The sequence below is a fragment of the Clinocottus analis genome, unplaced genomic scaffold (assembly GCF_023055335.1).
Source record: "Clinocottus analis isolate CAN_PGR_092001 unplaced genomic scaffold, fCliAna1.0.p SCAF_30, whole genome shotgun sequence".
NCBI classification, from domain to species: Eukaryota; Metazoa; Chordata; class Actinopteri; order Perciformes; family Cottidae; genus Clinocottus; species Clinocottus analis.
Window position 1 is genome coordinate 2,543,651 of NW_027176043.1, and position 11,350 is coordinate 2,555,000.

At 44.4% G+C, this 11,350-nt stretch overlaps 3 protein-coding genes across 5 annotated transcripts in view; 1 reads left to right on the plus strand and 2 right to left on the minus strand.

The window, feature by feature from the left end:
* The first annotated feature begins 3,200 nt into the window (after window positions 1-3,200).
* On the plus strand, window positions 3,201-4,826 carry pth2 (parathyroid hormone 2). Its single transcript, XM_068595516.1, has 3 exons — window positions 3,201-3,304; window positions 3,514-3,687; window positions 4,649-4,826. Exons 1-3 carry the CDS (start codon window positions 3,201-3,203, stop codon window positions 4,824-4,826), a joined length of 456 nt encoding a protein of 151 aa, XP_068451617.1.
* An 870-nt stretch (window positions 4,827-5,696) lies between these two features.
* tedc1 (tubulin epsilon and delta complex 1) lies at window positions 5,697-10,486 on the minus strand. 2 transcript variants are annotated; one of them, XM_068595506.1, is made up of 8 exons: window positions 10,182-10,486; window positions 9,444-9,519; window positions 8,904-9,115; window positions 8,694-8,831; window positions 8,348-8,413; window positions 7,995-8,081; window positions 7,063-7,206; window positions 5,697-6,099 (listed from the first exon to the last, which is right to left on the minus strand). In XM_068595506.1, exons 1-8 carry the CDS (start codon window positions 10,323-10,325, stop codon window positions 5,746-5,748), a joined length of 1,221 nt encoding a protein of 406 aa, XP_068451607.1. In that variant the 5' UTR covers window positions 10,326-10,486; the 3' UTR covers window positions 5,697-5,745. The 2 variants fall into 2 exon arrangements, with proteins under 2 accessions (XP_068451607.1, XP_068451606.1); XM_068595505.1 differs by having other exon boundaries at window positions 5,697-6,102.
* Window positions 10,487-10,813: 327 nt separating this feature from the next.
* dnal1 (dynein, axonemal, light chain 1) overlaps window positions 10,814-11,350 on the minus strand; it is a 6,387-nt gene continuing 5,850 nt past the window's right edge. For both annotated transcript variants that reach the window (XM_068595520.1, XM_068595521.1), the window contains exon 8: window positions 10,814-11,350. This exon is cut by the window's right edge and continues 713 nt beyond it. The gene's annotated coding sequence lies outside the window, so the exon portion shown is untranslated.

Consider the following 11,350-nt stretch of genomic DNA (forward strand, 5'->3'; position numbering starts at 1 on the left):
TCGGCTAACTTTAGCCCACGACTGTGAGGTGATTCACATTTGTTCTTCCTTCTGTTTTGCCTCCAGCTCCCACCGTGAAGAACTCATGATGTCGGCAGTAAAAAGGTCTATGTTTAGAACGATGTGGACACCAGGAGCTGCTGTGATCGGAGCATGCTGGACCCTGAGCACGGTGCACTCCTTTCAAAGGAGCAGCGGTCCGTGCGATGCCGGAGCTGTCAGCCAGCTCTTACATGCAAACGCCACAATGCACTCAAGTTCCTCCAGGATTTGATCATTCATTGGATGCCATTTCAAACCAGTGAATGGAGGTGAAGGTGTTTCTGATGAGAGTGCAGGTGGTGTGAGGTGACACTACTTTGTGTGTGACGCTTGTTATCTTCTGTAACATCGGTGTGTCGCTCAGCCGTCGTTAGAACCAGCTGCTTCCTGTCTGCAGGTCATTATTTCCAGCCAGGGCCATAACGAGGCACTTAAATGGTAACAAGCTTCCTGTCTGCCCACAAACCTCAGCTTCTCCACCTCTTTTTGTCTTTCCAGTGTTTGATGCTTTTACAGAGGCAAAGTATCAACAACAAGCTGCGAACGGACACATCACATTTTATTTCATCACTTCCCGTGAAGCTGATGTTTCATATACTAACAAGGTGTGTGTGTACAGCGCTAAATCCTACACGGATGCCTTTAGTCCACAGATGTTTTCCCCGAGGTTGTCTCGGAGAAGCTGGTAAGCTGAGACGATCTATGGACACGATGGGATGAAGTTGTGTCTACTGGATACGTGACGTCAGTCGTTCACACTGTGGTGTGCTCATTGACGACTGGACCCAGTTTAACAAGACTATTCAGCCACTCAGACCTTTATGTGTGCAGATAAGAACGGGAAGCCCTGAAAAACTGCCATGCAAATGGTAACAGGCATTTATTTACTATTTACTAAAGAGATACGGCAGCGTCTCCCTGAGCAGAGAAGTCACAGTTTCATAGAAAACTGTAAATCATAGCTTGTTTTATGAAACAAAGCCCAGCTGTATTTGGATCTATTGAACACCAAAAGTAATAAACAAGGTAAATATATGGTTTAGTACGTCAACGAATGTAAACGTCACAGATGCGCGGAAGTGTGCGGAAATCTGCTCCAATGAGACGTCGCCTGAATGTTCTCTGTTCTAAACCCTCTGAACTTTGTTCTGCTTCACGTCATCAAAGTCAACCTTTACAGAGAAAATGTTCACGTGCTGAATGTTCACGTGTCGGACCTTGACATGTTGTGTTATGGTTTGTTAGAGTTGGACTTTGCAGATGCATCATTTCAAACTAATAATCATCCTGATGAAGTCATTTTTTCATAGTTGGACCTGAAACCTTTTCATTTCTTTCTGTGTGTCATCTTCATTTCCTCTGAACCAGAAACATGTCGACTGATATTTACACATCTGATTGACGTTTGATTGACAGGTCCATGTCTGTTGAATTGTCTCCTTTGATCCCTGTTCCCTCATCAGGTCAAACAGTGTGCCTTGCTGTATGACTACATATGAAAAACAAAACAATAACCATAGGTACATTGTGTTTAGTGCTAATTAGCAAATGTTAGCATGCTTACACTTTTATACTATTATAACCGCTAAATAACAACATGCTACAAAACATTATAAAACACGTCTCACGTCTGCAGCACAGACCTGACTGGTCTCTGCGCTACAGAGCAGCAGGAAACAAACACGACTCCAAATCAATGCTAATAAATGAGTAAGTGTATGCTAACAAGTCGTCAACTCAAGCTAATATCTGACAGTATAGTTTCTAGTCAGTCACGTCAGTTATTGCAGGTTGAGTTTACTATTACTTTATTTATTTCACAAGGTGTTGTTGTCTCATCTGAAATATTCCATTGTGGACATCACGTAAAATCATTTTCCCCACATAAACATATTTATTTCTGCGTAGACGACAGTAATGCCTTCATCTTTTGAGAGGAGCATCCATTGTTTGCTCAACCTGGCAGTATGAATGTACACACACACACACACACACACACACACACAATAATGATATTCAGTAATAAGATGGTGAGCTCTCCACAACAGCACCATGACTAAAAATGGGACACTAACAAGCTAACGGCACTTCCACTCGGGCTGGCCTCTTGCACGATAAACTCAAAGTTGGTTTGATCTGGTGAAGGTGTGTATGCTTGCGTATATGTGTGGGTGGTTTAGGGAATGGGGGTTAAAACACTCCAGTCCAGGGTATATAAGTATGTACGACAAGAAACCGATGCTCGTCAACCACAGTGGACCAGCGCGACTCTCACAGAAGCAACCGGCAAAACAAACACACGAAACAAAGCGTGATACAAGTTTTTATCCAAATTTCTTTCTATCCAGAGGAGACGGGAGAATAAATAAGTAGTAGACAGGAAGCAGCAACAAACAGAAAGTCCTGGTCACTGCTCGTACAGGAGTCATTGCTGTGGCTGCGATCGGCTGTTCACCCTGGAACATATCTCTGCTCGTGACCTGACCTTTAACCCCTGAAGCCCTGAGAGGCTCCTGGCAGGTACAAACTTCTAACAACACATCCGTCTGAGGAGCAGGTAAGAAATCAGCTGGAATCCTAACAGCTTTAACAAATCTCATACCAACACGTTTGCATGGAGCCGCTTGTACTGTGAGCCGTGTTGTATGTATTGTATGTTCTGTATTGAGGCTGAAGACAGTGAAGTTGTGTCTCATTGACCGTGAATGACTCAACTTGGCTCATCCTGACCCTCTGCTCTCAAACTCTGAACAAAAGAGGCTTTTCTAAGGCTTCACAGTCTGTGATGGAGTGTCTACGATGTAATTTGCTGGTTATGCATTTGTAAGTGAAATATTTTGGGGGTAAAAAAGACACTTTGTGTGTGTCAATCATACATGCACGGTCTGAAAGGATTCTTTACAGCAGCGTCAGGGTGCCTCGAGCATTTCTGGCTCATTTCAGAGCCCAACATGAAACCAGCAGCTTCCAGAAATAATTTCACTAGATTTTCGCCCTGCCTTGTAAAAAACATAGTGATCTGTATTATGATTAAAATAGGTTTCTGTTTTTATGGTTTTCTATTTTTTTGTTGTTTATTTGGTCTGTAAATACACAACTCAGTTAATATGCAGCTTCAAGGCACCATCGTTTATTCTTCTTATCTTTCTTTCATTAGGATGTCTGAGCTGCCTGCTTTCCCCCGTGTGTCCTTCCTGTTGCTTTGCATTCTGGGTATGACCTTGGTGACATCTGGCTTCCCTCAACCTCGACTGCCTCTCAGGTGGGAAATCACTAAATCTCACCAAGGCAGCACCGTATGAGTGTTACGGCACAGTGGTTTGCAGTGAGCGTACCATCATTACACCTCTGAGCGACTCGTACCAGAGGCCGAACTCTATTTTCTCCTTCGTGTGTGTTGATGTTCTTACGTAGAATACGATCAAAAATGCTTCACAGTGAATAAATAGGTTTAATATGCTAAACTTCCAGAAGACCTGATGATCCAGAGGAACCGAAACAAGACGACTGGGACCTCCTCTTCCCCTCCATCTCTCTCCGGGATTGGAGCCTTCACATGATGTCGAGGCCCGGCCTGGCAGCCGACAGCAAGGCGAGGCTGGTGAGCGAGGCCTGGCGGTTTGCCCCTGAGAGGGCAGAGGACAGGTAACCGCTCAGTGAGGGGAAACAGCGTGGAGCAGTGTGTGTGCCGCTAGCTACGTTAGCTGTTAGCCAAACGCAGCGTCACTGTGTATGTGTGGGCCTGGCAGCACTCTGTTCATGTCCGTCCTTTATTTGTTAGTCTGAATTTGTGTCTTCTTTCATTTACTTCAGAATATTTAATTCAGAGAGCTGCTTGAGTCGAGAGTTAAGAGAAGATTGATCCCACTCTCAAATCTGTGCGCTAACTATGTAGCTCAACCCAGAAGATGGTTAGCTTAGCAGAAAGACTGGAAACAGGGCTATTAATTAACATGTTATATTTTGTTTAATTAGCACAAAACCCGAAGTATAAAATATGACTGTCATGTGTCTATGGCTTGGCAGGGTTGGACACTCCACTTTGAACACAGTACCCTGTTTGCAATTTTTATGCTAAGCTAGGCTAACCTGCTGCTGGCTGGAGCTTCACATTTGACGAGTGGCATTGAGATTATCCAACTCTCATAGCGAATATGTATATTTCCCAAAATGTAGACGGTATGTTAAGCGCATGTAGTCGGCGTTACGTCACCAGTTGCTTTGTTGACTTGTTTTGAAGCTTCAAGTTCAGTTTTCAGATTTAATCCCAATCCTTGTCCTTTGATTGGCTGGGGAAAAGTGGGCGGGCTTAGACTTTGGGGTCTTTTGGGCTTAGACCCCAAAAGTTGCAGATGGATTGATGATTGGATTTCATAATAACTGGTAGAAAATAGTTTGTATTAGCTAACTTGATATAAAAATGGAAATCATCTTTTTTGTTGTAATTCCTTTTATATATTGTTAAATATATTTTCATCTTAAAGTAGAACATTTTAATGTTTTATTTCAGCCCAGTGTGCCGTGACAGCAGTGATGTATTGAGTGTTGCAGGCTTCGGTGCCTGCATGGTTCTCTGGTCCCTGATCTTGAAGTGCTGTGTCTCCAGCATGGAGGGGGCGTGGCCTGGCGAGTGGTCGTCTCAGGGCGCCGGCGTGGCGAAGAGGAACATGGTAGTGGCTGATGACGCCGCCTTCAGAGAGAAGAGTAAGCTCCTCACCTCCATGGAGAGACAGAAGTGGCTCAACTCCTACATGCAGAAGCTGCTGGTGGTGAACTCTTCATGATCATTTACTCTTTACAGCTCTTTGCTCAGCCAATCAAAGCGCCGCTCTGCGTCCGGCTGGCAGCTTTCTGAAAGGATGCCTCGGGTCTGTGGGGCTGTTGCTTATGAGACAAGAATATATTGTACACATCAAAAGTCATAAACACCTGCGGTATTACCTGTCTGCCATCTTTACATTGTATTCTCCTTTTTGTAGCACTTTCAATATCATATGATGCTGAAAATAATGTGGTGTTATTCAATTTGATGAATAAAGAGATGCAAATTATGTTTTCAATGACTTACATGTGTTTGGCTTCTTTCAGTAGTAAAGCTGAATTAAACTATTGTTATTCTGCTGTATGTTTAAAGACATATTTATATTTCAAATAAATGTACAAAAACTATAGGGGTTTAACATACTGGGAGACTTTTAGGGAGTGAGATGAGAAGATTGAGATTAATCTCATGTCGAAGCCTTAAGTACTGATCTGGAGTCAGGAGAGGGTTAGCCTAGCTTAGCATGAAGTCTTAAAAAAGGGGGGAAACAGCTGTCTAAAGTTCTGTTTATTGTTTATGGATTAAACAAAGAAGAAACTAAATTACAATTTGAGGGTTGTGCAGGTATTTACCATACTTTAGACCAAAGTGCTGTTTATGCTTTGTGCTAAGCTAAGCTAGTCATGTGTCAATTGTTTCCCAAATGTCGCAGTTCTTAAAACACGTTTTACTTCTATATTATATAGGAATGTAATTGTATTCTGTGGGATTAATTGTTCAAAGAGTAATTATGTTTTTCAGCTGCAGATTGTTTAAAGACTTTTTTTTGTGTGAATAGAAAATATCTGGTTTCCATCTGAATGTCGAGAGCGTCTTTGGCAGACTAAAAACATGAAAATCCATAATGTGTTTATTTCTGAATTAACATAGCATTCAGAGGATTAAGTAAAAGTCTGTGGGGGGATCAACACCAGTTCATCCAGCCTGCCAATCATCTCCTGCAGCTGCGTCCTATTGGCCAGTCTCTGCCTGTCCCTCCTCTCCAGCAGCGCGGCCTCCGTCTGCAGCAGCAGCCGGGCGGCCCGGCGCGCCGGCAGCTCGCCTGGAGCCTCGGCCCCGTGGCGGGTCCTCTCTGCTGGGGGGCTGCTGCGTCCGACCGGCCTCCCGGTCTGGAGCCGGACTCGGTACACCTGGGAGAGGGAGGAGAGAGGAGAGAGGAGAGAGGTGTCCGGTCCACCCTGCGGCCTCTCTCCTCCTCCTGTGTCCTCAGCATCCCCTCTGCCTCTCCTCGCTCCCTTCTGGGGCATAAGAGGAGCAAACATCACACAAACACCATTACAAATCAAGAATAACACCACGGTCAACGCATGGTTATAAGCTTTGCCATATTTATTTGGTACTACGGAGGGAGAAGTAGTTTAAATGAGAGCTAAAATTGTCTCTGATGTGCAGACATACTCCGCTAACGTTAGCTAATGTTAGCTAATGTTAGCTAATGTGGTTTCTATAAAGGTAACGTTCAGGAATTTCAGTTCAGTATTAATTTCCTGGTATTAAAATCAGGCCCGATTGAATATGTAATTGAACATCCTTGTGGTGCACTCTGAGGGAATAATGGAGATAATGAAGTGTTTCTATTGCAAGATGTTTTGTTTCAATATGAATTGCTCTTTCTTTACGATGTGAGGTCTGAACTTGTGTCTGAGACACTCGATACGATGATTACAAGTTTAAAGAAACAGTTCAACATTTTAGGTACGTGGATTCATTTGCTTTTTTGCATAAGAGAGAGTGTAGAGAGTTTTTGTGTTTGTGCAGTGTCTTCATGCTTTGGCAATATCGTTATTGCAACATTTATGCCAATAAAGTTCATTGAATTGAAGTGAGTATCGTGAGCATGAAGACAGGAGGCAGGCAGACGCTGTGCTTATCAGAAGGAGTAGTGAGGTCAGCAGTGAGGAGCAGCAGGCCCGTCTTTCTCCTTACAGCTAACGATGTGCTCACACAAGTGTTTAAGCTCTTTCAGCTGGACATGCACTCGCTTTCTCCAAAACCAGCACCAGCACCGTGAGTCTTCTGGAGGAATGAAGAACTCTGTTGAATCTTTTTATTGAGTGCTTCATCATTCCTTCACATGTGCCTGTATTCCCCCTCTCTCACGCATTTTGGCTCTTTTTTCCCTTCGTCTGGTACACGGTGGTACAGCCCTTTTTAGGTGAGTGTGTGTGTGTGTGTGTGTGTGTGTGTGTGTTGCACACCTGTCCTGCAGGCAGCCTCGATAGCATCTCCTGGAATTTCTCCAGCCCCCAGTTTCCGTGGTGACACACTCCTGCGCTCCCATTGGGTGCATCATGTGGCTTCTGCACGTCAGGATCTGTCAGATGGCAATCCAACACACTGTCCTACCGCACACGCACGCACGCACGCACGCACGCACACACACACGCACACACACACACACACACACACACACACACACACACACACACACACACACACACACACACACACGCACACACACACTGCATCACATTTCCAGGCACACATAGCTGCTGACATCTAATCTGCTGGCTGGTAATTATAAATTGTTCTGGGTCAAACAAAATAATACATCAGTGTCTCATTCCAGTCACACAGACTCTGACATTATTTACATGAAGGAAGTATTTTGAATACAAAGATTGAGAAGGAAGGCTTCCTGATGATTAATCTTCAAATACCAAAATGTTTGTTCCTTTATTTCCTTAATTCTATTATCTCGCTCACTAGTCAAGTTGCTTGTAAAACAACCACTTTAACTTGAAGAAGAAGCAGCAGCAGCAGCAGCAGCAGCAGCAGCAGCAGCAGCAGCAGCAGCAGCAGCAGCAGCAGCAGCAGCAGCTGCAGCAGCAGCAGCAGCAGCTGCAGCAGCAGCAGCAGCAGCAGCAGCAGCAGCAGCAGCAGCAGCAGCAGCTGCAGTCTTTCCCTGTGGACTGTGTGTAACACTTAGACCTGCTGGCAGCGCATCTCATCCTGCTTGTCAGACACGCGCAATGGGAACAGGAAAGCAGGTCTGCGTTGCTCTCTCGTTAGCTCGCGAGCTAACTAGCTCTCACGGGGGCAGCGCTACGCGATCAGCTGTAAACTAAACAGCTGGCGTAAGGACCAAAACCACAGCCGCCACTGTCTGAATCGTTCTGCTGTCACTCACCATCCAGGTCCAGAAGACTTTCTCCACCTGCTTCCAGTTCAGATACGCTTCTAGGAGGTCACAGAGCTGCTGCACACACACACAGTCCTGTCACACACACACACACACACACACACACAGTAGGGATATGTTCTTTAACACCGCATTCTATAAGATTGAGAGAAGACACACGCTCCTTCATCAAGGACGGGTCAAATGCAGAGAAGAATTTCCCTAAGGGGATTAATAAAGTGCTTGTTTCTTTTTTATTTTATTTTTGTATTAAACCGGGAGGAAATTGTTCAGTTATGTAACTCTAACTTCAGAGAATGTTATTGGTATTTCCTTTTAATAACGGCAGCGCACTCTCTTACCTCGCTTAGCACGGCTGAGCTTTGATCACAGGAGGAAGCAGAAGAGGCAACGCTGGCAACGAAAACCTGAGAAGAAGCATGGATTTCATAGAACTTATTCCAATTCCAGTATTATAAAAACATTTCCTGATTTCCTGAAGTTATTAAACAGTGAGTGTGCCTTTTGTCTATTTCGGGATGTTTGCATCACCGAGGAGAAGAAGTCCTGGATCTGGTTCAGAATGGAAACTTGCACGTTTCCTGTACAAAAGGTTTTAATTTGCGACACCTGAAGCAATATTTCCCGACGTGACATTTACAGAACGGCAGCATGTGGAAAGGTTGGGAAAGACGGGATGTTTCTCACAGCGTGGAGCAAGCGAGTCTTCTCCTCTTGCATGGACAGCAGGGTCCGGCCCTGGTACCGCAGGCAGCCAATGAGCCAGTGGAGTTTCCTCAGCGAAGCGGAGTCCAGTGGGAGCTCATTGGGGAGCTCAGGGGCCACCTGATGGAGAGACAGCAAGTTACACACTAATACACTCAAACAGAGTCAGCTTTAACGCGGTGGCATACTCACAGGCCGAGGCGTGAGCAGTGTCCTGTCCAGCCGCTGCACCTGCTGGGTCAGCAGCTCCTCCAGTTTTCCTGCAGCGAGCAGCCAGCCCAGCGCCAGGAGGAGGTCTCTGCTGGAGAGTCTCCCTCGCTCCTCTCCTCCTCCCCAGCTCCTGTACATCCACTCCGCATGGTAGCCAGTCTGCCAGAGGCCTGCCGCCACCCGCTCTCTGTTCTCTAGACACAGACGGAGAAAACACACTGTTTTCATCTCCACCAAGAGATGTTAGTCGGTTTGGTCCTGGTTATGCGCAGAAAGCGGCACAGACTTGTTTTATGTTGTTCTACTCAGGTCTGCAAAGAGCAAACGGTAGAAGTCAAGTAGTGCAGTGGTAATCAGTAGAGGTAAATAAGGTTTAAACCAGTTGGTGCATGACCATACGAGTGCTAAGCAAGAGTCACATGATGATGATGATGACGATGATGATGATGAGCACACAAAACAGACTTCTCTGAAGTCCTCGACGAACAGCATTGAAGCCACAGAGGGATCAAGGTGACTTACCTTCTCCTCGCCACGAAGGCGCTTCAAGGCGAGATGTCTGAAGGATGCTGGCCAGAAGCTGCCAGAACTGGTCCTCCTGGGAACGCAGAGCCAGCAGGAAGACGTCGGTGCAGCACGGCGAACACGAGCAGCACAGACGACGAAGAGTACTGCCACTACAGAGCACGGACACTGGTATCGTTGCTAAAACAGCCTCATTTAGTTTGATGTAGGCTGCTCTACTAGATAATTATGAGAGTTACAATTAAGTAACTAGTAATTACAGCTGTCAAATAATAATAATAACAATAGTAATAGTAATAATAAGATAAGATAATCCTTTATTAGTCCCTCAGTTGGGAAATTACAGGATTACAGCAGCTTTGCTCACAAGTAAATGAAGATAAAAATCAAGTAATATAAATAAACAGTAGAACGGCAATAAAACAAAACAAAAAATGAACAATAAGAAGAATATTAAATATACAGATGGAATAACAATGTGTATAAACTGAGCCTCAGTAGGTTATGAACCACTTGAACACTTTAATTTGAATCACTTGGTGAAAACTTTTATAAACTTTTAGTCCATCTGTATATTTAATATTTGTGTTACTGTTTAAGTTTTTAAATTTGTTTTATTACTGCTGTTTATTTATATAACTTGACATTATCTCATCTTAAACGTAATGGAATAAAGAGCCCTGTAGTCTAACTTTAATATTTATATTTAATATTTTCAACCCAGCAGGAACGTACCACCTCGGCTCCTCCGCCGAACTTGGCCCGTCTGAAGTTGTCCGGCGCGGGGACGGGCTGCAGGCCGGCGGCCGCCAGCAGCCTGCACAGGGCCCCTATCACCTGCTTCACTTCCACACTCACAGCCGCTGTCCTGCGCCGCATTACGGCCACAGCACCCCGCACGCGGACGGGAAAGCCTTCTACCCACTCAGCGGTCACGCGCAGCCCGGCTTAGTCCGGGTGGGACTGCTTTTATTATTTATATCAGACAAACTTCCACCGCTCTGAAGTTGAGCTGTTGATTTTTCGCGGCGAAGACAACAACTTCCGGGTCCGAGGGCCGTTGCCATGGAAGCTGTGACGGATATCTTGGTGGGCCAATGAAACATGAGGTTCTGAAAGCGGTGGGTTGGACTTACTTTTCATTGGTGCGCCAGCAGTTCACGAAATGACGCTTGTTTAATAGAGGCAACGTCTAATGTACAGCCTATGGGGGTAACTCTCACAGTAAGACCATCACTGAACGTTATACATTGTGAGAAGTAAAAAAACACAGTTTGGATGCATTAGTCCAAGTACTAAATTATTCTATAATATGTTTTATTAATTAAGATTAATGTTGTATTTGAAGTAACAATGTCCAACCGATATAATTCAATAGCATTTATTTAAAAAAATGTTAAATCATTTAAAAAAATAAAATAAAACCTAAACAATTCAAAACAATATGTTGCAACACGCCTACATAGTTTAAAACATGAAAATCATTTAACAAAGACAATGTATATTCTACTTCATGAGAACATGCTACATACATTGATATTCATATCACATGTTTTAAAAAAAAAAACTGGAACATTGTAAAAATAAATGAGTCCAAAATGAGATTCAAACAATCAGTGAAATACAGCAGACTAGTGTCTGCCCTTCAAACAGTTCAAAATGTTTAGAACCAATCGATAGAAAACCTCAAACACAGAGCCAAACAGACCTGTGGATGTATTTTTGTGCAGCGATGTCGGCTCCACAGTCCGTCACAATGTGGCCGCTGATGTCAAGTCCCAAGAGAAGGATGCTAAATACTAACTTCCTGCTTTAGTGCTACTGCTGTTTACGAACCGAGAAGTCTGAGATCGGTAACAGACCCTGCTTTCAGTGTATTCCTGAATGTTGACAACGACAACAGT

Excerpts from the sequence above, each read along its gene's own strand:
- pth2 (XM_068595516.1), top strand. The coding sequence starts at position 3,201 with ATGTCTGAGCTGCCTGCTTTCCCCCGTGTGTCCTTCCTGTTGCTTTGC. Across the intron at positions 3,305-3,513 it reads CAACCTCGACTGCCTCTCAG|AAGACCTGATGATCCAGAGG; the intron begins GTGGGAAATCAC and ends CTAAACTTCCAG. Across the intron at positions 3,688-4,648 it reads CCTGAGAGGGCAGAGGACAG|CATGGAGGGGGCGTGGCCTG; the intron begins GTAACCGCTCAG and ends CTGTGTCTCCAG.
- tedc1 (XM_068595505.1), bottom strand. The coding sequence starts at position 10,325 with ATGCGGCGCAGGACAGCGGCTGTGAGTGTGGAAGTGAAGCAGGTGATA. Across the intron at positions 9,116-9,443 it reads GCCTTCGTGGCGAGGAGAAG|AGAACAGAGAGCGGGTGGCG; the intron begins GTAAGTCACCTT and ends GTCTGTGTCTAG. Across the intron at positions 8,832-8,903 it reads CACTGCTCACGCCTCGGCCT|GTGGCCCCTGAGCTCCCCAA; the intron begins GTGAGTATGCCA and ends TCTCTCCATCAG.